This window comes from Oncorhynchus clarkii, chromosome 32 (assembly GCF_045791955.1).
Source record: "Oncorhynchus clarkii lewisi isolate Uvic-CL-2024 chromosome 32, UVic_Ocla_1.0, whole genome shotgun sequence".
Classification (NCBI taxonomy): Eukaryota; Metazoa; Chordata; class Actinopteri; order Salmoniformes; family Salmonidae; genus Oncorhynchus; species Oncorhynchus clarkii.
Window position 1 is genome coordinate 36,168,822 of NC_092178.1, and position 27,839 is coordinate 36,196,660.

Sequence of the window (27,839 nt, forward strand, 5' to 3'; positions counted from 1 at the left end):
TGAGGCAAATGGTGGTCACACTAAATACTGACTGGTTTTCTGATCCACTCCCCTTTAAAAAAAAGGTATCCGTGACCAACAGATGCATATCTGTATTCCCAGTCATGTGAAATCCATAGATTAAGGCCTACTGTTTCTGTACAGCACTTTGAGATATCAGCTGATGTACAAAGGGCTATATAAATACATTTGATTTAATGAATTTATTTCAATTGACTGATTTCATTATAAGAACTGTGTACAGGTTTAGTTTTTTCCATTTATGTTTTGAGGTTGGAGTTTTAGCACGTTGACATGTCGGACACACTGATTGGTGTCACTTCGTTAGTCAGTATGTGTCACACCTGTGCTGGCTTGTCCATCTCATTAGTTGGAAGGTGTTTCACCTGTGCTGGCCAAGGTGATATTTAAGACTGGCTGGCCCAGTGCTCCAGTTGTCTAGTGCGATGTGGGGGGTTAAGACATTCAGTTGGTGCGCCCTATTTTGATTTCTAGACAAACATTCCATTATCTGAGCTTCCCTGTTTTTGGTTTTCTTCCTGTCCATAAGTGTGTGGGGTTTTTCTTCTGTTTGACAAATTTAGTGGGCACTCATGGTGTGTCTTTTAGCCTCCAGTTGTTGCTAGTGAACTTTCAGTGGACTCCTGAGTGTCTTTCAGAACCCCTCCTAAAACCACTTGTTTTGGTTGTTAGTGACTCTTTGTTAGTTACCCCTTCTGTTTCGAGACATTATTTGGATTTCTTGCTGGGAAATGTAACAAATTGGGGACTCTTCTGGGATCTTGTTTCCTGTGAGTATGTTAGTGGCTCTAGTCACCTGCTCTGTTGTGCCCAGATATTTGAGTTCAAAATACACTTTTGTGGTACATTTTCTATCACTGACATTGTCTTGAGGGTTATAAGATTGGTGGAATAATTTTGAAAGTTGCATAAACACACAGGTGTGTGTTTTTAAGCTGTACCTTACAAAAGATGATTGCAGTAAAAGTGTTAACTGCAGTTGACTTTGGTATTTTGGACGCAGTGATTGCAGGATACTGCTGTTATACTGCATTCTGACTGCAATCTTTTTTCGTAAGGGATGGACTAAGTTGGAAGCGTTTGTGGAAAACCCTACATGGGAGATGCTAGATAAACGTACCAAGGCGAATGTTCTCATTGCATAGCAGTATGACAAAGTTGCACATGCCTCTTCAAAAGCAGTTGAAGGCCAATCCGACTGTATGCATTGGCTGTGCAGCATTTACGGTGATATGGACTCTGCAGAAATCGGGACATTCATACTTCTTGCGCCTCGCCGTGTAGCGCTTTTGTGAAGGAAGTGAGTTTGTTTATACTGGACCTGTCGCCCTCACCTACCATCGACCAATCATGTCAATGCGGAGCCCTCCACATTGTTAGCTACAAGATTTGAGAGGCGGACGGCAATGCGAACAGAGTTCAGTTGCTCCCAGAGGGGCAGTTATTGGGTAACACCATCCACACGGCGCCTCCGATCACATTTACAAATCGAGCATTAGTTGGCTCTTAGTCTACATCCTTCCAGACATAGTTGTTCCGTTCCCCAGTAAGAAACCCATAAACTCAGTGAAATCTTTGAAATGGTTGCATATTGTGTTTATTTTTGTTCAGTGTAAAGTTTTGTATTTGGGTATGTATGCCTCAAACATTTATCATACACAATATCTATTTTCAACTGAAATGTTATCAGATGTTTGTTTTGGGTATTTTAAGTAAAAGGTATTACATAGGCATACAGCCAAATAATCAGAAAATCATTGATTTAATTTACCACATGTAGGCCCGCCAATGAAACAGCAGGGGACATTTAGTAAAAAGGGAGGCCAAGGGGCGGGAATGCTGTTCGCCCGTGCGCGCATGGAAGTGCGCATCCCACAGGTGCGTTGGTGACGTCACAACCCTAGTTACTGTAGCGCGAGGGAGAAAGATTTATTCTCAGGAAGTCTTTTTTTTATTGTCCACACAGGTGTACTAACACCTTTTGAAACGTTGGTTTAGACTTTGATTATTTAACTTGATTTACCTGGCCATTTGGACGTTTTAGACGAATATAAACTAGTAGAGGTAAAGCATAGGAAATGGGTAAAAAAATGAAGGAAGAGAGCTTGGATTCCGTGGATTCGTTGGAATATGGTGAGTTAATTTCACATCGCTGGTTACGTTACCTGGCTGGCTCGTATTTGTCTAACCTCAGAGTAGTGTCACATTATCGGTCTTCAATTAAACCATTTTTATTTTTATTTACTTGTCCCTAGTCTAGCCTATTTGCGTTTTTCAGTGATGAAACCAGACAGTTCCTTATGAGTGGTGGAACCGATTAGGCCTAACTTTAACGTTACTACTTTACTAGAGGTGTCACATTTGGGCTTAAAGCCGATGACTGCATATTTTAATAGCCTAATAACAATTTGTAACATTGTCAATTGCTTAGTATTCAAGATTTAGATACATATGTAGTTATAGGCAAAGTTGACATTAATTGTTTTCATGAAGCAAAGATATTACTGATGTATTTTACAGAAATACTACATCAATAATTGATTTGGTTATTGCATCTTTCAAACTAAATATATTATTAATATATAAAATCAATATTCAGTAAGCGGCAGGGTAACCTAGTGGTTAGAGCATTGGACTAGTAACCGGAAGGTTGCAAGTTCAAACCCCCGAGCTGACACGGTACAATTCTGTCGTTCTGCCCCTGAACAGGCAGTTAACCGTTATTGAAAATAAGAATTTGTTCTTAACTGACTTGCCTAGTTAAATAAAGGTAAAATAAATTTAAAAAGCATTACAGTTTAACAATCTACATGTTTTTAGCTGAAACGGGGCTAATTGACTGACATAAGATTAAAAAACCGCTGACGCACAACCACATTTCAAGATTGCAATTCATGTATTATACTATTCTAACTCTCAACAATAAGTTGAAACTCTGAGTTCTCCACCATCTGTTGCCTGTCCCTGTTCAATGGCATGTCAATGCTTTTATGTAGGTTTTTGGATTTGATGGTGAAATATAGAGGAGGAAGTTTGATAAAAACAAACGTTGTTGTGAGGCATTCATTCTCTTTCAGTCTGCTGTGTGTTGTGGTGGGGGTCTTTTGTTTTGCATAAGTCCATCTCTGGGTGTGCCTATGTGGTGTGTATAAAGGCTCACTGCCTTAGTGTGACCTATTACATGTCCATTTTACTCAAGGGTTGTGTCCAAAATTGCACCATATTCCCCATATAGTCCACTACTTTTGAACAGGGCTCATGGGACTCTCAAAAGTAGTGCACTATATCGGGAATAGGGTGCTATTTGGTCCTTAAACCCAGTTGTTTGCATGAGATTAATAGTCATTGACATTCTGGCACTGCTATTCAAATAACCATTCCATGTAAATTCAGCTGCCTCTTGGACAGGTAAACGTGTCCAATCTGTCCATCCTGTTTCCTAAGAAGGAAGTGGATTCACAGGGTTTCTCCCTACCACTTAGACTAGGTGACTTTTGTTCCTTTGAAATCTTATGAGGAATCAAAGATGTATTGCTATTGACAGAGATATTTCACCGTCTGCTTCTTTAATTATGTTAGATTTGTTTGGCAAAAGTTTCATTTGATTGAGAGGTCGAACTTTACGCGTTTTTTCATCCTGGTCAAAAGCCCTTGACGTTGGCGGTGTTTTGTGTTCTGATGTAATTTTTACTATTTAGAAATAATTGTGGTTAATACTGAAATGGCTACAATGATGGCATGCTAATCATTGGCCAGTTAATTGTGTGCGGTGAGCTAGGCAAGCACTACAGAACATTGGAAAATCACATTTGAAAGCCAATGATTAAACTAGACAGACACCAGACAAATCTTTCACCTCAGCTGCTTCTGCTAATATTGACACAAATTATGTTACTATTAATTGATGCTGGTCCTGACTTGGCTTTTAATTTCAGATGCTGTTAGAACGGGTCACCTGCGCTCTCTGTTCTCTAGAGGCACCATGAGGTTGTTTTAGCAAGCTCCACAAAATAGTCAGATGAGTGAGGGAATGGGTGAATTTAATTTATCTGTTATTTTACCAGGTAAGTTGACTGAACACGTTCTCATTTGCAGCAACGCCCTGGGGAATAGTTACAGGAGAGAGGAGGATGAATGAGCCAATTGTAAACTGGGGATTATTGGGTGACCGTGATGGTTCGAGGGCCAGATTGGGAATTTAGCCAGGACACTGGGGTTAACACCCCTACTCTTACGATAAGTGCCATGGGAACTTTAATGACCTCAGAGAGTCAGGACACCCGTTTAACGTCACATCCGAAAGACAGCACCCTACACAGGGCAGTGTCCCCAATCACTGCCCTGGGGCATTGAGATATTTTTTTAGACCAGAGGAAAGAGTGCCTCCTACTGGCCCTCCAACACCACTTCCAGCAGCATCTGGTCTCCCATCCAGGAACTGACCAGGACCAACCCTGCTTAGCTTCAGAAGCAAGCCAGCCAGTATGCAGGGTGGTATGCTGCTGGCTATAAATACTGGGCTAACTAGTAGCTAAATCCTTTCCTTAAGCGCTCCCTTTCTGTGTAAGAAGAGGGTGTGTGTGTGTGTGTACCCATAGTCTTACAGTCAAAAGTTTATCACTTAATTAGTTGACTGACGCTGGCCTTGACAACCTAATGCATGTTTCCTCATAGGCAGATTCGGTATAGGAGACACACACACACACACACACACTATGCTGCCTATCCAGGGGAGAATGGCTGGCCCTTCAACTTTCGTTGCTGCAATGAGTACTGCAGGTATTGTTAGTGGAAAACAGGACCCCCTGGCAATCTTTGTCGTCAATCTTTGTGCAAATAAAACATTTTTTTGTGGAAAATCATGGTACTGATAATTGCTTCTAATACACCAGATGTATGTACTTGAACCTATTTCTGTCTGTAATAAAGCTCTTTTGTGGGGAAAGCCTGGCCCACCCAAGGCTGCACCCCTGCACAGTCATGTGAAATCCATTGATTAGGGCCTAATTTATTTATTTCAATTGACTGATTTCCTTATATGAACTGCAACTCGGTAAAGTCTTTGAAATTGTTGCATTTATATTTTTGTTCAGTGCATTCGAAAAGTATTCAGACCCCTTGATTTTTTTCCCCACATTTTGTTACAATACATCCTTATTCTAAAATTGATTTAAATTGTTTATTCCCCCTCACCAATCTACACACAATACCCCTTAATGACAACGCAAAACATTTTTAAAAACATTTTAGCAATTTTTGTTATGGAAATATGACATTTAGATAAGTATTCAGACCCTTTGAAGTACTTTTGGCAGCAATTACAGACTTGTCTTGGGTATGACGATACTAGCTTGGCACCCCTGTATTTGGGGAGTTTCTTCCATTCTTCTCTGCAGATCCTCTCAAGTTCTGTCAGGTTGGATGGGGAGCGTCACTGCACAGCTATTTTCAGGTCTCTCCAGAGATGTTCGATATGGTTCAAGACCAGGCTCTGGCTGCGCCACTCAAGGACATTCAGAGACTTGTCCCAAAGCCACTCGTGCATTGTCTTGGAAGTGTGCTTTGTGTCGTTGTCCTGTTGGAAGGTGAACCTTCACCCCAGTCTGAGGTCCTGAGTGCTCTGGATCAGGTTTTCATCAAGGATATCTCTGTACTTTGCGCTGTTTATCATTCCCTCAATCCTGACTAGTCTCCCAGTCCCTGCTGCTGAAAAACATCCCCACAGCATGATGCTGCCACCACCATGCTTCACCGTAGGGATGGTATTGGCCAGGTGATGAGCAGTGCCTGGTTTTCTCCAGACGTGATGCTTGTCATTCAGGCCAAATAGTTCAATCTTGGTTTCATCAGACCAGAGAATCTTGTTTCTCATGGTTTGAGAGTCCTTTAGGTGTCTTTTGGCAAACTCCAAGCGGGCTGTCTTGCTTTTTACTGAGGAGTGGCATCTGTCTGGATGCTGCTGAAATGGGAGAACCTTCCAGAAGGACAACCATCTCCACAGAGGAACTCTGGAGCTCTGTCAGAGTGTCCATTGGGTTCTTAGTTACTTCCCTGACCAAGGCACTTCTCCCATGATTGCTCAGTTTGGCTTGGCGGCCAGCTCTAGGAAGAGTCTTGGTGTTTCCAAACTTCTTCCACTTATGAATGATGGAGGCCACTGTGTTCTTGGGGACCTTCAATTCTGCAGACATTTGTTGGTACCCTTCCCCGAGTCTGTGCCTCGACACAATCCTGTCTGATCTCTACGTACAATTCCTTTGACCTCATGACTTGGTTTTTGCTCTGACATGCACTGTCAACTGTAGACTGGTGTGTGCCTTTCCAAATCATGTCCAATCAATTGAATTTACCACAGGTGGACTTCAATCAAGTTGTAGAAACATCTCAAGGATGATCAATGGAAACAGGATGCACCTGAGCTCAATTTTGAGTCTCAAAGCAAAGGGTCTGAACTCTTATGTAAATTAGGTAATTTATTTTAGGTTTTGTAAATTTGCAAACATTTCTAAAAACCTGTTTTCACTTTGTCATTATGGGGTATTGTGTGTAGATTGATGAGTGATGATTGATGTTTTATTTAATCCATTTTAGAATAAGGCTGTAACGTAACAAAATTTGGGAAAAGGGAAGGAGTCTGAATACTTTCCCGAATGCACTGTAGTTGCCAATGGTAGCCTGCAGTACCCCGGGTGGCCTTCAACTTGAGTTACTAAATGAGAAGGGGCAGCACTGAGTTAGCCTGCAATGCCACTTCCTGGAGTAGCTCAAACTGCATGTTATGTCTCCAAGAGACACTATCTTAACGGGCTTAATTTGGCTTCAATGCACTATGAATTAATGGTGTTGTGATCGATGGCTTTGTATGTTCATATATACAGTCACGGAGCCTAACTCACTGTGTGCACAGTGATTAACATAACTTTTTAGGAGGATATCACAACACCACATCACAACCCAAACAGTAATACCTCCACGTGTATACCTCCAATTGGACAAAAAATTGTTGATCCTTTTACGTCACCACTCTATCCAAGGTCAAGCCAAATCACTTGAACTTACATACAGAGAGATTCATTGTTTGGGCCAAAGTACTGAAGTAAAAAATGTCCTGACGTCTGAGGTTTTGTAGAATCCAAAATGCTTTATGCCATATTCTAGTGGAGCAGATAGTTAAAAACCAGGAAGAATAAATAGCACATCAGGAAAGGGTACCTGTCAGTCAGTTTCCAGGTAGTGATTTGCCCCAAAAAGACAGCTTTGTAATCTGATATTAATTTACAGACGGCAATGAGGCAGAGGAACAGGTTTCTTTTGTTTGGAATATCCACATTCCTTCTCCCGGACTTTCACTAAGGTTGTGTATTCTGTCAGTTGGAAGCCAACAGCGTGCCTCATTGTAAATAATTCATACAGTAGGCCTTGTAGTTAGTAGCTGCAAAACAAACAGTATGATTGTCAACATCCTATACATTTATTGTGTACTCACTACAAAGCTTACATTTTCACTCATTTTCTTTCCACATGCAGTAGGCTATATTCAGGAAGTTGTTACTGTTAGCAGTTGATGTTATTCTTCAATAACACAGACCCCAAAGCAAATGGGTTCATTCAAAGAGAACCAATCATGCTGGGAAGTAGATGGTCGATGTTCATTCTTCCCTGTCCTCAGTGTTTCTCTCCACAGAACAAAGTGACAGAATGTAATTTATAACCCCCAACCCTAGCCTGTGGTTGATCAATTATAGTTCCTTGCAGTAAAATTGGGCCAATGGCCAAATAACAAGTATCCTGTTTCAGGCTCAGTGTATTGACGATTTGGACCAATGAGAACTTGACACATGTAGCTATGAGTCCTGGACTGAAATTCCTACACAGATTCTAAACAGATGTTGAACTGAAAACAACTTTCTATTGATCGTTCATTTCCTATTGACCTTTTAGTACTCTGTGTATTCTGAAAATATTCTTACATTACTAAAACATTGAGCTCTCATAAAACAAGATAAGTAGGTATATAGGATGTAACGGTCTCGTCAGATAAAAGAGAATCTACTAAAAGTAAATTCAGCAATATTCATTTATTGGATATTTAGCCTGTTAAAGAGGCTGCGAATTTTTGCAGCTTTTTGTTAAAAATCGCGCAACATTTCAACGTCCTGCTACTCATGCCAGGAATATAGTATATGCATATGATTAGTATGTGTGGATAGAAAACACTCTGAAGTTTATAAAACTGGTTAAATCATGTCTGACTATAACAGAACGCGTTTAGCAGGAAAAATCCCAAGGAAAACTGTTCACAAAAAAACCCAAAAAATATCCCTCCGCCAGTCTCTGTATTGTCTATGGCAAGGGAAAATAGATAGGGCCCCGTTTACAATGCCTACAGCTTTCACACGATGTCGCCAGTACTGTCAATTGATTTTAAATTAATCCTTGGTAACATGAGGAATAGGCACTTCCTGTCGTCGAGCACACCACAGGAAGTTATGAAAGAGAGACGAGAGACGTTTCAAAACGTGCTGCTATTGAATACAGATCGCCCCGTGATCAATTTTAATCGATTATTAACGCTTACTAATACCTAAAGTTGGATTACAAAAGTAGTTTGAAGTGTTTTGTCAAAGTTTATAGGCAACTTTTTTAATTAAAAAAAATTACAGTGCGTTTTGGAACGGTGCTTTTCCATGGATCAGACGGGCTTCATAAATGGACATTTTGGGTATACATAGACGGATTTAATCGAAAAAAAGACCCAATTGTGATGTTTATGGGACATATAGGAGTGCCAACAAAGAAGCTCGTCAAAGGTAATTAATGTTTTATATTTTATTTCTGCGTTTTGTGTAGCGCCGGCTACGCTAATTATTCTGTTTTACGTCCCCTTTGTGTATTTCGGGGGTTGCATGCTATCAGATAATAGCTTCTCATGCTTTCGCCGAAAAGCATTTTAAAAATCTGACATGTTGGCTAGATTCACAACGAGTGTAGCTTTAATTGAGGACCCTGCATGTGTGTTTTAATGAAAGTTTGAGTTGTATCGAGTACTATTAGTTGTCACTCTGAAATTTCCGCTGATGTTGATCCCTGTACAGGGACAGCAGCCGTAACAGGCTTTAGAGCTTCTTAAATTATACCTCTGAGTGAGACATTGTAGTCCATGGACCTAATGAAGAGGCCTACATTGTATATTTAAAATCACTAACTCGAAGTCATAGTTGATGACTTCATTGTAGACATGAGTGTTTTGCGTGCTTCCAATCAGTAATTGGTGTATAATGGCCAACGAGACCTGGCCTGTTATCTACCCCATAGCAACCTAATTGAAATGAACAAAGTAAACCTCATGCTCAACTCCATATTCCTCGGACAGGTGCAATGTTCAACGGGTGCTGTACCTTTCATTTGTCATTTTATGAAGCCATTTTATTCTGGGATTTAAATTTGGTTTATTGTGAGGAGATAAGGAAGTGCCCATGAGACCAATAACATCTCTTAGAAATGTTTAGCTTGCCAAACAGGATACAGACCAAACAAACGTTATTGCTTACTGTGGTAAGGGGAATGGGAGTGAGTAGGGCTGTGACGGTAATATTTTTTCCATGGCAAAAATGAAAACACAAAGCAGACCAAACTCTGTGGTTAATTAAAAAGTGTTTGTATGTAAAATAGTGTGCTATAGCTTGGAAAAAAATAAATGTGACTGAATGACAACATATATCTTTGTTACCAACATTAGGGCTGTTTTCCTGAATAAGTTAAATCTGCTTTGTGTTTTGATTCCTTGCCTTGATACTAACGAGTAACGTGATGCTGGTGTTGTCCCGGCCCTAGTTGTGAGTGACTATGAAATGCAGGGTTTCGGTGGAAAATGTCTGATGGAATATTTTGGGGGGATCTGAGCATCCCTTTAAAAATGCACTGCTCTGCTTTGAGCCTGCTTCCTCCATCTTTGAATTCAAACTCAATTAAAATCTCGCCCATCACATACTGCCCCTTCTCTTTCGTTTTAGGCTACCTTTCTTTTAAGGTTGCATAAATCATACAATTTGTCATAAATACATTGACTTATACAATGTAGAGATAAAAAGGGAGGGATGATGAGACACAGTACCAGTCAAAAGTTTGGACACAAATACTCATTCCAGGGTTTTTCTTTATTTTTACTATTATTCTACATTGTAGAATAATAGTGAAGACATCAAAACTATGAAATAACACACATGGAATCATGTAGTAACTTGGAATGCATTTGAATTAATAACAGGTGTGCCTTCTTAAAAGTAATTTGTGGAATTTATTTTCTTAATGTATTTGATGGCAAGAACAGCTCAAATAAACAAAAATAAATGACAGTCCATTACTTCAGTCAATCCGGAAAATCCGGAAAGAAAATCCGGAAATCCGGAAAGATGAAACTGGCTCTCATGAGGACTGCCACAGGAAATGAAGACCCAGAGTTACCTCTGCTACAGAGGATAAGTTCATTAGAGTTGCCAACCTCAAATTACAGCTCAAATAATTGCTTCAGAGTTCAAGTAACAGCCGAGTGGCACAGCGGTCTAAGGCACTGCGTCTCAGCGCTAGAGGCGTCACTACAGACCCTGGTTCGATCCCGAGCTGTATCACAACCGGCCGTGATTGGGAGTCCCATAGCGCGGCGTTAGGGGAGAGTTCGGCCGTGGTAGGCCGTCATTGTTAATAAGAATTTGTTCTTAACTGACTTGCTCGTTAAATTAAAAAAGAGACACATATCAACTGTTCAAAGGAAACTGTGTGAATCAGGCCTTCATGGTCGATTTGTTGAAAAGAAACCACTACTAAAGGACACCAATAAGAAGAAGAGACTTGCTTGGGCCAAGAAACACGAGCAATGGTCATTAGACCGGTGGAAATCTGACCTTTTTAGTCTGAGTCCAAATTTGAGATTTTTGGTTCCAACTGCTGTGTCTTTGTGAGACACAGAGTAGGTAAACGGAGGATCTCCGCATGTGTGGTTCCCACAGTGAAGCATGGAGGAGGAGGTGTGGGGGGGCTTTGCTGGTGACAGTCTGACTTATTTAGATTCAAGGCACACTTAACCAGCATGGCTACCATGCCACGATATGCCATCCCATCCCATCAAATCCCATCTGGTTTGGGCTTAGTGGGATTATAATTTATTTTTCAACAGGACAATGGCCCAACACACCTCCATGCGGTGTAAGGGCTATTTGACCAAGAAGGAGAGTGATGGAGTGCTGCATCAGATGACCTGGCCTCCACAATCACCCGACCTCAACCCAATTGAGATGGTTTGGTATGAGTTGGACCACAGAGTGATGGAAAAGCAGCCAACGAGTGCTCAGCATATGTGGGAACTCCTTCAAGACTGTTGGAAAAGCATTCCAGATTAAGCTGATTGAGAGAATGCCAATACTGTGCAAAGCTGTCCAGGAAAAGGGTGGTTTACTTGAAGAATCTCAAATATAAAATATATTTTGATTTGTTTGAGACTTTTTTTGGTTACTACATGATACCATATGTGTTATTTCACAGTTTTGATGTCTTCACTATTATTTTACAATTTTATAAAATAGTAATAATAAAGAGAAACCCTCGAATGAGTAGGTGTGTGCAAACTTTTGACTGGAAGTGTATATCTTTAATAGCTCTCTATTTTTCTCCATTTGACAACTCTTAAGAAATGTTATAGGAAGTGACACTAAGCAATGTAATTCCTGTAACCCAGTCATCATAACCCAGTCATCACCACCACAGTTCTCCAGTGTACTGTACAGATTGTACAACCTATAAAGGAGTGTCAAGGTCTTATTCTTTTTTGCTCTATTTCCTCCTTCTCAAGCTGAAGACTGTCACTCATTAACTCAATGAGGTGCATACTAACAAAGGCTACTCTTGTTGCTTAGCAACAACCTCCCACCTCAATTAACCCTCAAACTCACAGGCACGCAATTCTCTCCATAGAATCTCACACACAGTAAAGCTCTTTTGAATATCAATGCAAAATGCCTTTACCGAGAGATGTTTTCCCCATGTATTCTATCTAATCTGACTACTATCAGTATTTTGATGAAGTTCTTTTTGTGTTAATGTGCATAAATAGCTTGACATTTATTTTGAAGAATAGACCTTCAGAAAATAGTTCAATTCTGTTATTGAACCATTATCTCTCTGTTTTCTTTTCAGGGGAACCTGCTCAGTATGACCCCACCTTCAATGGACCCATTCGGAAAAGGTAGCCTCTTCCGCTAAGTATCTCTCACTTATTTTCTCTTGCTCTCTATATTGTATTTACCTCGCCACCATGGGCTTTTTTTTGCCTTTACCTCCCTCATCTCACCTCATTTGCTCACATTGTTAATAGACTTACTTTTCTACTGTATTATTAACTGTATGTTTGTTTTACTCCATGTGTAACTCTGTGTTGTTGTATGCGTCGAACTGCTTTGCTTTAACTTGGCCTGGTCGCAATTGTAAATGAGAACTGGTTCTCAACTTGCCTACCTGGTAAAATAAAGGTGAAATAAAAAAGCCTACAAGCCTAGCCCAACTATCACTCTATCTCTGTATGCAAATTGTCCATTGTATGTCTAAAGTGCCTTTGCTAGGCATACTTTCTGTAAAACAATTCTACCCGGAGGCATGTATTACACAGCAATGCTCAAAATCACTTTGTGTGTTATTGTCTCTCCGTTCTCCCCCAGAGGCTGCACTGATATCATCTGCTGTGTTCTCTTCATGGTCGTGATCCTTGGCTACATGGCAGTGGGAATTTTGGGTAAGATGTGCCTTCTACGCACCTCCCACCTACCTCTCTGACCTTTTCTCTCACTCACACAAACTTACTTATTCTGTATGATAATTATTTTCTCTCTCGTGCCATTAGATGAAATCTGATTCCTGACGTTATCTCTCTCTGGCTGTCACCCTCTTTATGACTCTTACGTCCCTTTTGAAACTCTGGTGTCCTCGCCATAACTCCCTATGTAAATGTAGTATTAGCAGGCGGAAAGCACAGTCTGGCTAAACAAAACAACAGTGACATAATCACCTTGGTCCCTTCCTCAATTCCAACAGCTTGTCAAAACACCACTCACAAGTGAGAACAGAACTCCATTATTGAGAGTGCACTGAAAACATAAGTTTGTCATTGAATCTATGATTTCCTGACTTTTCCCCTCTTCAAGGTCTCAACTCTCACCCTTTTCTAGAATTATAAGGTATCTCTATGGCCTTGATATTCTCCTACTTTTTCTGTCTTTCGGGTGAAAGACCGAAAGACACCTGAGACAACTCTGACTCCCACCCACAGTGGTTCCAAAGAGCAGATCCGAAGCAGAAGCTCACAATCATCCATGACCTGTCATCAAACACATTCCAGCAGCCACTCACTCTGCCTTATCTAGAGTCAATAGAGCTGCCTGATAAGAAAGGAGGTCATATGAATATATGGCCAATATCAATAGCTTAATATGTGATTAATGTGATAGGATATTGTGCATTGACCGGATATACAGTTGTGGCCAAAATATTAATTTTCACAGTCTGCTGCCTCAGTTTGTATGATGGCAATTTGCATATACTCCAGAATGTTATGAAGAGTGATCAGATTAATTGCAAAGTCCCTCTTTGCCATGCAAATTAACTGAATCCTCAAAAAAACATTTCCACTGCATTTCAGCCCTGCCACAAAAGGACCAGCTGACATAATGTCAGTGATTCTCTCGTTAACACAGGTGTGAGTGTTGACGAGGACAAGGCTGGAGATCACTCTGTCATGCTGATCGAGTTCGAATAACAGACTGGAAGCTTCAAAAGGAGGGTGGTGCTTGGAATAATTGTTCTTCCTCTGTCAACCATGGTTACCTGCAAGGAAACACGTGCTGTCATCATTGCTTTGCACAAAAAGGGCTTCACGGGCAAGGATATTGCTGCCAGTAAGATTGCACCTAAATCAACCATTTATTGGATCATCAGGAACTTCAAGGAGAGCGATTAAATTGTTGTCGAGAAGACTTCAGGGTGACCAAGAAAGTCCAGCAAGTGCCAGGACCGTCTCATAAAGTTGATTCAGCTGCGGGATCGGGGCACCACCAGTACAGAGCTTGCTCAGGAATGGCAGCAGGCAGGTGTGAGTGCATCTGCACGCACAGTGAGGCGAAGACTTTTGGAGGATGGCCTGGTGTCAAGAAGGGCAGCAAAGAAGCCACTTCTCTCCAGGAAGAACATCAGAGACAGACTGATATTCTGCAAAAAGTACAAGGATTGGACTGCTGAGGACTGGGGTAAAGTCATTTTCTCTGAATCCCCTTTCCGATTGTTTGAGGCATCCGGAAAAAAGCTTGTCCGGAGAAGACAAGGTGAGCGCTACCATCAGTCTTGTGTCATGCCAACAGTAAAGCATCCTGAGACCCTTCATGGGTGGGGTTGCTTCTCAGCCAAGGGAGTGGGCTCACTCACAATTTTTCCTAAGAAAACAGCCATGAATAAAGAATGGTACCAACACATATGGCAAAAGTGATAACTAAGTGGCTCGGGGAACAAAACATTGATATTTTGGGTCCATGGTCAGGAAACTCCCCAGACCTTATTCCCATTGAGAACTTGTGGTCAATCCTCAAGAGGTGGGTGGACAAACAAGACCCCACAAATTCTAACAAACTCCAAGCATTGATTACGCAAGAATGGGCTGCCATCAGTCAGGATGTGGCCCAGAAGTTAATTGATAGCATGCCAGGGTGGATTGCAGAGGTCTTGAAAATAAAGGGTCAACACTGCAAATATTGACTCTGCATCAACTTCATGTAATTGTCAATAAAAGCCTTTGACACTTGTGCTTGTGATTATACTTCAGTATTCCATAGTAACATCTGACAAAAATATCTAAAGACACTGAAGCAGCAAACTTTGTGAAAATTAATTTGTCATTCTTAACTTTTGGCCACGACTGTACAGTAGGCCCTTTATTGAAAAGGGTGTTGGTTTAGTATATAAACTTACCAAAACCAGGAAATTGATGTACATGAGCTTTGTATGTTCATTTGGTTTCCTTTTTGACAAATGTATTAATAATTTGCTCATGTGTTCTTTGACTGTGGTAAATATATTGGTGTCCCCATGTCTCTATTAGATATTGATGTGTTTTTATATTTCCACCAGCCTGGCTTTATGGTGATCCCCGGCACGTCCTCTACCCACGGAACTCTACTGGAATGTTCTGTGGCATCGGGCTCAATGTGTAAGGACCTCTCTGGTGTTTGATGTGTTTGAACTACAAGTCCTTTATGAACCATCAAGTATTATTTTGTTCAGAACACTTGATGCTATGTAATGTGAATTTACTAATCCTGCATTTTTGCCGATAAAAGCGGAAAATGTGGCCAATCGAGTCAGACATTTCATCGTTACATAATAATTCAAGCTTTGCATGCCTCACTACATACTGAACTGTCATGCTATATATTTCGTTCAGAATGCATAGTTTGGTAACTTTTGCTTTCGCAGAGCTCAACCCAGCGTGTTCTACTTTGACATACTGAAATGTGCCACATCAATCAACGTCATGGCCGCTGTCCTTAATGGGTTACAGTGCCCCACCACACAAGTACAGTAACATCACACCTATATAATATCTTTGTTTCTCTAAAGGCTGATGTCAGGAGTAATAAGGAACTCTGTGCACATCTCCAATTTCCCATTGTGTTTGAGTGTGTGTTTATACTCTTGTTAATACCTGGGTCCAATTTGTATGTATATGTATTGTCTTCATCAAGCTGCTGGGAATCATACAAGTTGTCTTCTATTTCATTTTCATTTGTGTGAGGTCTTTCTTTTATTGTCTCTACATCCCAAAAATGACTTACTGACTTTATTGTCCCCATGGGGAAATTTTGTTGCAGTGTCATGTACACTTTTAAATACAAAACAAAATTGACAATACAACTTTCATAACAGTTACATAGCAATAAAACATTAAAAAACACAAAATAAATTATGTGTATCTGCATATCTGAAACAGGCATCACGTTTATGTCACAAAGTGAAGACCTCTTTTTTTCCTCACCCTGCAGGTGTGTGTGGAAAAGTGCCCAGATGTATTCTGGGCTCTGAATCCTTTGGCCTACTTACCGAATGCCAAGCCACGAGACTACTTCAACCAATCACTCTGCGTGCCATCTTTTGACCTAGCATCAACTAAACTGGTAAGTCCCACCCTATTCTTACGGAGGTTTGTAAATTCACTTCTTTAGATAGGCTTTCATTGATCATTGTTGTCACTGACTCCTCAAAGCCTTGGACTATCTTTTGGAAATAGATTTAACAGGAGGGGTTTCCTATTTTTTTACTCTATGTAGCTAGATAGTATTTTATCATTTTTTCCCCTTTGCCTCTCAGAATGTTAAAGAAATTGTGGATCAAGAGCTGTGCCCGTTCTTCTACACTCCTACAATCTCTGGTGAGTGTGCCTTTCTTTTTTCCTATTTACTTTCATAATTACAGATCTAGATGCTTTTAAGTCATTAAATGTAAACATTTTGAATGGTTTCCTCTGTCTAGTGCTGGGAAGATGCATACCTGATGTTACCGCTCTGAAAAATATTCCTAATGACTTTGTCAATACGCCAGGCTTGCCATCAAGCATCAATGATACAGTCAATGGCATCAGGAACGCCACAGGGTAGGGGGTGACACACACACACACACACACACACACACACTGTAAATACCCATTAATAACCCATAATCTCTCTTTCTCACTGCCAGTGAAAGGTCCTTGATTGAGTGAGTTAAATTGATCTCACATCAATATAGTAGACTAGTTCCTTTGTGTAGACGTAGACCTGTGTTAGCATGTTTGTGAGTTAGTGTCTTGCTTTATGATAGTGGTAGCCCTTTGCCATACCGGCGTAGTCATCTGCCCTGTCATTTAGCTCCAGTAGTAGCCTTGCATATGGCTGGAACGTTACTTTTAGCATTAGCTTTTAGTACAGAATCGATCCACAAAGCCTTGGGTTGATTCTGAGGATAATATTAACCCTGAGTCTGACCATGATGTCCAGACCTGAGTGGTCATTTTAGAATGCCATTAACTAAGTATAAGACTTAAGATAAGTAGGCTATTAGACTTTTATGTTCATCCTTTGACACATGAAACACATGCGCATGTGTAGTAGTGGGCACTTGTTAGTATTTGATACAGAACCAACCCAAAGATCTGTCAGTTGGCTGTAGTTGTACAACCTCCAAAATTACCCCTCAATGTGCTGTAGTAATCAATACACTTACTGGTACTGAATACCAGCAGTCAAAGAAAGCTTTTAATGTTACCATCTCTTTGTATTGAGCTCTATAAATACCACCAATGTATTTTTATTTTACCTATATTTAACTAGGCAAGTCACAATGACGGCCTAGGAACAGTGGCAGAACGACAGAATTTTACCTTGTCAGCTCGGGGATTTGATCTAGCAACCTTTCGGTTACTGGCCCAGCGCATGAATGTACTATTACAAAGAAACCTCTTTAATATTTCTCTTTCTTTGTTCCTCTCATCTCCTCTACTTCTAAATCTTCTGTGCTTTTATTTTTATTTATCATGTAGTACTCTGCATCATGCTGTTTTGTGTCAGAGACATTGTCAGTAATTACTAGCGTTAACAGGTCTTTTCACGGTTTGTGTTGTAGTGACATAGTAAACAGCTTCAATGCCAAGGAGATCGGAGTGAGAATCTTTGAGGACTTTGCGTCATCATGGCAGTGGATCATCGCGTGAGTCTCTCTCGGGCTCATTTTCAACTACTGCCAGTTACTTGTCAATTCACAATTTCCATTGTCCTGTACTGTTGTATCAGAATAGGATAAACCAGAAAATGTTGCATTGTTGTTCAGCTTCTCAGCTGATCTTTCAGTTTACACAAATTTAACTCATTAAATATAAGATATGCTCTACTAAGAATCTAACATTTATTAGAGATGGCATGCTTATTAGGACCGGAACGATACATATGACCTGAAATGTATCTTATTTTTCTTTATTATTCTCCTCTACCTCCTTTTAACTTGACCCTCTCCGCTCTTCCAATCCTCTCTTACTCTGCTGTGTACCTCTCCTCTCCTCCCTCAGTGCTCTAGTCATAGCCATGGTTGTCAGTTTTCTGTTCCTCCTCCTCTTGCGGTTCATCGCCCCTGTTATGGTCTGGGTCCTTATATTTGGAGTTTTGGCAGTAGGTGCCTATGGTAAGTCATTGATGATAATAATATGTCTACTAACATGTTTGTAGTGTATCTCTAGTAGGTTTATATGTAGGTCACAGTGGTTTAAGAACATTGATTTTTCAGGATGGTTAAAGCATCTTATTTCTCTCTCTCTTGCTCTCTGTCTACCTGTCTGTCTGTAGGTATATATCACTGCTGGTGGGAATACGACAACTACAGAAAGTCAACCGTCTCCGTCGCTGACATAGGCTTCACCACCGACTTCAAGGTCTACCTTCAGGTTAAGGAGACCTGGCTGGCCTTCTGTGAGTCTGATATTACACATGCTCTTTTTATGTCTCTGTTTTTCTCTGTTTACAGACTGACAGACATGCCTTTCTGATGACAACTTTGTACCGTTGTGTTGACCTATCTGCTTTCTCTCTCATTCTTTCTCGCTCAGTGATAATCCTATCTGTGGTAGAGGGTATTCTTCTCCTGACCTTGATCTTTCTACGGACCAGAATCCTCATCGCCATCGCTCTCATCCAGGAGTCCAGCAAGTGAGTCAAGTTAGATATGAGCCAGGATTACACATACTAGCCTATACTTACACACACACATACCCATGTATTGTGACAAATATTCTACCAATATTGTGATACAACCTAACTTTTCAGCACACGTACTGTACATTTTTACAGGGCTGTCAGTCACATGATGTCTACACTGTTCTACCCTCTCGTCACCTTTGTTCTCCTGGTGGTGTGTGTGGCCTACTGGGGCATCACTGCTCTGTATCCTCTCACAGTCGTGTAAATATTTGATTTACACTGCCTATTATAATTTTATGACAAATAATCATAAGGTCTGTTTTGTATCTGTGTTGTACTGAGCACTGTCTACAAACTCCACGGTAACGTTAACACACTTAACAGAAGATGTTTAGGTATCTGGCCACTTCAGGCAATCCAGTGTACAAAGTGGTGACTCTCAACTCTACTCAGGGTAACTGTGGCCAAATCGGCGGCAATGTGACCTGTGACCCACAGGTAAGTGTCCCTGGCAAACTTTGACCCCATAGAGATAGATGCAGAAAAGCCCAACTCAGATATCAGAATGTGTGTACTTGCTTCAGCCATCTGTGTAAAAAAACAAATGAATATCTGTTTGACCCCTTTCCGTGTCTCCATTCATATTTCATCCCTTACTCTTTCATCTCTCCCCCCTCCTGTCTTTCCCTCAGACATTCTACAACTCTACAGACTACTCGTGGTGCCCGTCGGCGCGCTGCATCTTCATCAAGTACAACAACGAGGGCCTGCTGCAGAGGAACCTGTTTAACCTGCAGATCTACAACGTGGTGGCCTTCCTGTGGTGCATCAACTTTGTCATCGCCCTGGGCCAGTGCACCCTGGCTGGGGCCTTCGCCTCCTACTACTGGGCCTTCAGCAAGCCCTCGGACATCCCCACCTTCCCCTTGTCCCAGGCCTTCATCCGCACACTACGGTAAGGGTGTTGACACGTTTCAGCAGTCGGGCTGTGGTGGTGTCTTTCCTTGCCTGAGTGTTCACAGACCATATACTTGTACAGTTATAATTTGAGCCAGAATCCAATTTGTATTTTGTTAGCTATCCATTCAACTAATTCCCTTTCTCCCCATATGTCTATAGCTGTGTTCAAATACTCAAACTAACTGTACTATTTGTTACGTGAATTGAGTATATAGTATGCTTATTGGTTATAGTATGGATATAGTTAGTATGCCAAAAGTTCCCAGAATGTCGTACTAAATTTGCCAAAATACGAAGTACACATTCAGTGGACACTATTTCCATGCTTTTAGGGCCCATAGTGCAATTTTTCAGAGAATGGGCGTGGCTTCATAGCTTTTCAGAGTTGAAGAAAATGGCAGAAAAGATGCAGCCAAAGTCAGTCGAAAGCGGATACAAATTCATTGCTTTAACTAATTAAGACATATTAAGAAAATATTGAGCAATGTAATAAAGTGTTGACTTTTCAAATAAGTTACGTTACACGTTTTGTTGGCCGACAACTTGTTAACTACTCTCTCCTTACGAACCGCATAGCATTACAGCAGTATGTACCGGTATGTAAGCTAGTTACCTAACGTTAGTTGCCTACTAATACATTGAACTTGCCAGGAAGTATATTAACTACTCCATGTTTATTGACTTGATTATTCACATTATTCTTAGGTAAGTCATTGTGCGTTTCAATGGACATTGTTAATTCTGGCTATCTACTCTGATTTCGGAGCACTCCCGCTCAGAATAACTGGTGAAATTACGAATGCTCAACACCCGTTGACTATAGCGGGTGTCAGTAAACTTTGGCAAAAAAAAAGTGTAGATAATTTAATTGTTGCCAGCAGCACAGTTACAGTCACCAACTCTCTGGATAACATGAAAACAGCCTAACCAGCTCTGCTAGGGTGGGTAAAATGGTCAGAGTGAGGTGTGCTCTCATTTGTGTCTGGAAGTAGCTATCCAACATTAGCCAGTTAGCTTGAGTGCTTGACTGACCTACTCCTTGGCCAGAGCGTCCAGTTTGTGCTCTGAACGCTCCGAGAGCGAAACACTCTGAATTTAAGGACAGACAATCTGACAACGCTCTGGATTTATGAGTGCACTCCAGATTGAATTTAAGAACACACCAGAGATTGTAAAATGTTTAAGCTAGTCATTTGTTATGCTAGCAAGATGTTGCATAGCAACAGCATCAACTTCTGGTAGACAGGCAAAGCTCTAGTACGCGCAACTGAAACGATACTGTTCGTTTACAGTCTACTAAAATGAACTAATAGTATATACTCATGTATATACTATTGTTAGAATGGGTATTCGAACACAGCTGATGTTGCTTCTCTTAGATACCATGTTGGCTCCCTGGCGTTTGGTGCTTTGATCCTCACCCTCATCCAGGTAGTTCGAATCATCCTGGAGTACCTGGACCACAAGACCAGAGGTAAGGCTGGATTTTCCCTTGGAAACCTGTTATTGTTCTTCGATTTAACCTCTTCGAGTCTATCTGCGCACTTACGGAAATCAAATTGGCCTAATATGGAACTAGTCAATTATGCCAAGCTCTCACATAATGCATGTTGTAATGTAAGGGTAATTGAGCTCCCCAGCTTGTAGTCGTAAAACCCGGAAAGTAGTTACCTCTGGTTCGCTCGTTCAGCCATCCATTTGGGGAAAGAATAGGGCTTTTGAATAAATGCTGAAAAAAGGTCTGAGGTTAACATAGGCTTAGGAGATCTTATACTTTTTGTTCTATGAGATAATAGCAGTCAACATTACCTTTTGAATTATGAAGTCTTTGTGTTGTTTTTCATTTCATAAATCGTATGATATATCCTACGTATATGTTGACCACATACTTTATTATATTTTTTTCCTTTTATCCAAAAACTTTATAAAAACACCATTAATTTTTCCCATAGGCTTTTTGAAAAAACAATGGCGACGTTCGTGCCTACAAAAATACGCCATTACTATTTCTCTCTGTCTCATTCTCTCTAGCGGCTCAAAACCCCTGTGCTCGGTTCCTTATGTGCTGTCTGAAGTGTTGCTTCTGGTGTCTGGAGAAGTTCATAAAGTTCCTCAATAGAAACGCCTACATCATGGTCAGTCTCTACTACATCCTCACATGTACCTGTTAACTACAACTACGTGTCTGTCAATCTCTCCCTCAGTTCTGGTAGGCTATGTATCTAAGACACAGTCCTCTTTTTCCCAAAGATTGCCGTATATGGAAAAAACTTCTGTGTCTCCGCGAAAAACGCTTTCATGCTTCTAATGAGGAACATTGTCAGGTGTGTGTTCTAGTATTGGTTGGTATGCCTGTGGGAATGTGTAGACTTGTTTTTCCCCCCTCTTACATAAGAACATTTGCATGGATTTGATTGACTGCTGTGAAACCATAGCTGAATGCCGGGGATGTATTTCCCTGACGTGCTGACTGTGCCTCTCTCCTCAGGGTGGTGGTGTTAGATAAAGTGACGGACCTGCTGCTCTTCTTTGGGAAGCTGCTAGTGGTGGGAGGAGTAGGTAAGATGACAAACGCCAACATAATTTTTATGCCATTTTATCATTGGTCATATTTCTGAATAGGAGCTCCTTTTGTGCATTTTACATGCCAGAAGTGTGATTAGATAACCTTTCTAAATTAATCGAATCTTTAACCAATCTTACTCTTCTCTTCTCAGGAGTCCTGGCTTTCTTTTTCTTCTCTGGCAGAATAAGACTACCAGGCAGCAATTTCCGTACAGAAATGCTCAACTACTACTGGATGCCCATTATTGTAAGTGGCAGTCATACATTGGAAAAGTATTCAGATCCCTTCACATTTTTTTACTTTACAGCCTTATTCTAAAATAGGTTCAATTAAAATAGTTCCTCATCAAGCTACACATAATACCACATAATGACAAAGCGAAAACAGGTTTTTTATTTATTTTTGCAAATTCAGAAAAAAATCAAAACTGAAATGCCTTATTTACATAAGTATTCAGACCCTTTGCTATGAGACTCGAAATTAAGCTCAGGTGCATCCTGTTTCCATTGAGCATCCTTGAGATCTTTCTACAACTTGATTGGAGTCTACCTGTGGTAAAAATCAATTGATTGGACATGATTTGGAAAGGCACACACCTGTTTATATAACGTCCCACAGTTGGCAGTGCATTTCAGAGCAAAAACCAAGCCATGAGGTTGAAGGAATTGTCTGTAGAGCTCTGAGATGGGATTGTGTCGAGGCACAGATCTGGAGAAGGGTAAAAACAAATGTCTGCAGCATTGAAGGTTCCCAAGAACACAATGGCCTCCTCCATTCTTAAATAGAATAAGTTTGGAACCACCAAGACTCTTCCTAGAGCTGGCTGCCCAGCCCAACTGAGCAATTGGGGGAGGAGGGCCATGGTCAGTGAGATGACCAAAAACCCGATGGTCACTCTGACAGAGTTTGAGTTCCTCTGTGTAGATGGTTGTCCTTCTGGAAAGTTCTCCATCTCTCCAACAATCAGGCCTTTATGGTAGAGTGGCCAGACGCAAGACACTCCTCAGTAAAAGGCACATGACATCCCGCTTGGAGTTTACCAAAAGGCACCTAAAGGACTCTAACCATAAGAAACAAGATTCTCTGGGATGTGTGTTTTGTCCAATATTTTTATTTAATGTATTTGTATGTTTTAATCCTACCCCCGTCCCCGCAGGAGGCCTTTTGGTAGGCCGTCATTGTAAATCAGAATTTGTTCTTAACTGACATGCCTAGTTACATAAAGATAAAATTATGAAACCAAGTTTGAACTACACTGCTCAAAAAAATAAAGGGAACACTAAAATAACACATCCTAGATCTGAATGAATGAAATATTCTTATGAAATACTTTTTTCTTTACATAGTTGAATGTGCTGACAACAAAATCACACAAACTATCAATGGAAATCAAATTTATCAACCCATGGAGGTCTGGATTTGGAGTCACACTCAAAATTAAAGTGGAAAACCACACTACTACAGGCTGATCCAACTTTGATGTAATGTCCTTAAAACAAGTCAAAATGAGGCTCAGTAGTGTGTGTGGCCTCCACTTGCCTGTATGACATCCCTACAACGCCTGGGCATGCTCCTGATGAGGTGGCGGATGGTCTCCTGAGGGATCTCCTCCCAGACCTGGACTAAAGCATCCGCCAACTCCTGGACAGTCTGTGGTGCAACCTGGCGTTGGTGGCTGGAGCGAGACATGATGTCCCAGATGTGCTCAATTGGATTCAGGTCTGGGGAACGGGCGGGCCAGTCCATAGCATCAATGCCTTCCTCTAGCAGGAACTGCTGACACACTCCAGCCACATGAGGTCTAGCATTGTCTTGCATTAGGAGGAACCCAGGGCCAACCTCACCAGCATATGGTCTCACAAGGGGTCTGAGGATCTCATCTCTCGGTAACTAATGGCAGTCAGGCTACCTCTGGCGAGCACATGGAGGGCTGTGCGTCCCCCAAAGAAATACCACCCCACACCATGACTGACCCACCGCCAAACCGGTCATGCTGGAGGATGTTGCAGGCAGCAGAACGTTCTCCACTGCGTCTCCAGACTCTGTGACGTCTGTCACATGTGCTCAGTGTGAACCTGCTTTCATCTGTGAAGAGCACAGGGCGCCAGTGGCGAATTTGCCAATCTTGGTGTTCTCTGGCAAATGCCAAATGTCCTGCACAGTGTTGGGCTGTAAGCCCAACCCCCACCTGTGGACGTCGGGCCCTCATACCACCCTCATGGAGTCTGTTTCTGACCGTTTGAGCAGACACGTGCACATTTGTGGCCTGCTGGAGGTAATTTTGCAGGGCTCTGGCAGTGCTCCTCCTGCTCCTCCTTGCACAAAGGCGGAGGTAGCGGTCCTGCTGCTGGGTTGTTGCCCTCCTACGGCCTCCTCCACGTCTCCTGATGTACTGGCCTGTCTTCTGGTAGCGCCTCCATGCTCTGGACACTACGCTGACAGACACAGCAAACCTTCTTGCCACAGCTCGCATTGATGTACCATCCTGGATGAGCTGCACTACCTGAGCCACTTGTGTGGATTGTAGACTCCGTCTCATGCTACCACTAGAGTGAACGCACCGCCAGCATTCAAAAGTGACCAAAACATCAGCCAGGAAGCATAGGAACTGAGAAGTGGTCTATGGTCACCACCTGCAGAACCACTCCTTTATTGGGGGTGTCTTGCTAATTGCCTTTAATTTCCACCTATTCCATTTGCACAACAGCATGTGAAATTTATTGTCAATCAGTGTTGCTTCTTAAGTGGACAGTTTGATTTTACAGAAGTGTGATTGACTTGGAGTTACATTGTGGTGTTTAAGTGTTCCGTTTATTTTTTTGAGCAGTGAATTTGGCCCCCTATGCCAAGTGTCATGTCTTGAGGAAATCAGGCTCCGCTCATCACCTGGCCAATACCATCCCTATGGTGAAGCATGGTGGTGGCAGCATCATGCTTTGGGGATGTTTTTCAGCAGCAGGGACTGTGAGACTAGTCAGTATCAAGGGAAAGATGAACGGAGCAAAGTACAGAGAGCTCCTTGATGAAAACCTGCTTCAGAGCGCTCAGGACCTCCAGACTGGGGTGAAGGTTCACCTTCCAACAGGACAACGACCCTAAGCACACAGCCAAGACAACGCAGGAGCGGCTTTGGGACAAGTCTCTGAATGTCCTTGAGTGGCCCAGTTTTTTAAAACGTTTTTTATAAATGTACAAACATTTCTAAAAAACATTTTTTTGCTTTGTCATTAAGGGTTATTGTGTGTAGATTGATATTTTTTTTAAATCCATTTTAGAATAAGGCTGTAATGTAAAAAAAATATATATTAAAAAAGTCTAAATGCACTGTATTTACAGGTATTCCATAGTGGAAGTGAAAGAAGCAGTTAACGATCAATTAAATGTGTGTTAGAGAAAGTAATTGACAGTGGTGTGTATGTCTTTGTGGTAACAGGTGGTTGTGGTGGGAGCGTACCTCATTGCTCATGGATTCTTCAGTGTGTACAACATGTGTGTGGACACACTCTTCCTCTGCTTCTGTGAGTAGAGCACCTCCAGCAACACACATCACTGTATTCATATACTGAGCAGTCACGCATTACATTGCTAAATTTCTTGCTTCTTTGCACAAAAAAATCGTTCAACATACCTGTCTATTGATTTTCTTCGCTTCCTTCTTGCTCCCTTGCTCACAGTGGAGGACTTGGAGCGACATGACGGAACGATGCAGAAGCCATACTACATGTCCAAGAACCTGATGAAAATCCTCAATAAAAAGAACAAGGGACCTAAAAAGGGCAAAGGAAAGGATTGATGAAATATTGCCTTGAGATTAATCACTGTATAGCACAGTCACTTTCAACAACCTAGAAATACCCAAAAACATCACCTCCTAGAAATATAATTACGTTTTTTTAGTTTTATATTTCAGCCTTATCACAAATTTGATAACTTTTTTTGCACTTTCAATTTGAGATTACATGTGACCACACGTGTGATATGAGATTTTCTTACGTTCCAGCTATTTCTCCTAACAATTTGAAGTGACCAAAGCTAGAGCTGTTTATTCGTCTCTGACCAAAACCAAATGTTTATTCTCTTGCAGTGCTTATTTGTTTTCAGAAAAGAGACAATTTTCTCAAGTCAACAAATGATTTATCAGAACAAAAACTTTTGAGACAGATCATCACAATAACAGTTTTAAATACTTTTTTATGATCCTCAGTACTCTGTATATGATTTCATGTCAAGGTCTTTTTTTTTTTTAAAGTGAAACTAAGTTTTATGATTTAATTTTTTTGTTTCATGTAGATATTTATTAATCATTTTGACAATTTATTAAAGACTTTTATAACGGTATTTCTATTTTTTTATCCATGCTGACATCACCTGTATGTTGCCTTGTGTAATGATGGATTCCTCTATAGGAAAATAGCTCTGGTTTATTTCACACATCTGCTTAAAGCAGTGGTGCATGTGATCTTCTGAAATGCTCTGTTGAAAATCATGACACTTGCACATGGGCGCTGAAGAAGAAGCTCTCTTTTTAGCAGAACTTATCGCAAGTCAGAGGTATGAGGTGTCTGAACTGGGGCCCCACTTATATTCTTATAAAGTACTGGACCCTGAAACAAATCAAATTCAGTCTAGAGTGAGTGTGTTCATCCATTTGGCTGCATTAAACACAATTAATTTTAGTTGTCAAAGATTAATGTTAATTTACCTACTAATATCTCATGTCAAAATCTCACTACATTCCTCAACCTCTTGTCTGTGGAGATCCAGAGAGAAAAGTCATGTGGGAGTCTGCAGTCGTCATGTTGCATCGTGATCTACTTCAGGATAGACTCATCACGTGATCGGTCAATAGTCCAGAACATGAGAGCGCGTGCCTTTATTGTTAAATCATTTGTAATAAAGTCACGTTAACTGGATTTAAAGCTTTATTTTTTTTAAAGCATTTTCAAACTTAAACTTTCCCCTTTTCTTTTTATGTCAGATGGTCCAGCACCATCCTCAGACAATTGATGACATTTTTGTGATTATATTTTCTGGAAAAGGCTTAAAATAAAGGTTAAATCCAGGTCATGATCAACCAAAACACAGGGTCCTGGTAAATAGTATTACATTGCAGGTTTCTGGCTTTTGTTCTTTTAGTCATGATCAGCTCAACTATAATCATATTACAAGCATAGCAATAGATGGCATACACCTGATCCAGCTATTTTAGTTTACAGTGAAGCTGAGTATAAGCTGCCTGAACAAAAATATAAACACAACATGTAAAGTGTTGGTCCCATGAGCTGAAATAAAAGATAACAGAAATGTTCCATATGTACAAGAAATTTGGTGCACAAATTTGTTCACATGAGCATTTCTTCTTTGCCAAGATAATCATCCACCTGACAGGTGTGGCATATTAAGAAGCTGGTTAAACAGCATGAGCATTACACAGGTGCACCTGGGGACATCAAAAGGGGACATCAAAAGGCCACTCTAAAATGTGCAGTTTTGTCACACAACACAAAGCCACATGTTTTGAGGGAGTGTGCAATTGGCAT

At 41.0% G+C, this 27,839-nt stretch overlaps 1 protein-coding gene across 1 annotated transcript; it reads left to right on the top strand.

The window, feature by feature from the left end:
• Window positions 1-1,933: 1,933 nt before the first annotated feature.
• Window positions 1,934-27,623, top strand: LOC139391622 (choline transporter-like protein 4). The gene is made up of 22 exons (XM_071138999.1): window positions 1,934-2,154; window positions 12,211-12,259; window positions 12,729-12,802; window positions 15,184-15,262; window positions 15,529-15,628; window positions 16,095-16,226; window positions 16,420-16,480; window positions 16,582-16,702; window positions 17,710-17,793; window positions 18,149-18,261; window positions 18,423-18,545; window positions 18,683-18,782; window positions 18,924-19,016; window positions 19,169-19,271; window positions 19,466-19,728; window positions 21,113-21,207; window positions 21,765-21,868; window positions 21,984-22,057; window positions 22,222-22,292; window positions 22,451-22,545; window positions 25,733-25,817; window positions 25,974-27,623. The coding sequence occupies exons 1-22, from the start codon at window positions 2,100-2,102 to the stop codon at window positions 26,090-26,092; spliced, it is 2,193 nt and encodes a 730-aa protein (XP_070995100.1). The 5' UTR covers window positions 1,934-2,099; the 3' UTR covers window positions 26,093-27,623.
• Window positions 27,624-27,839: the final 216 nt, after the last annotated feature.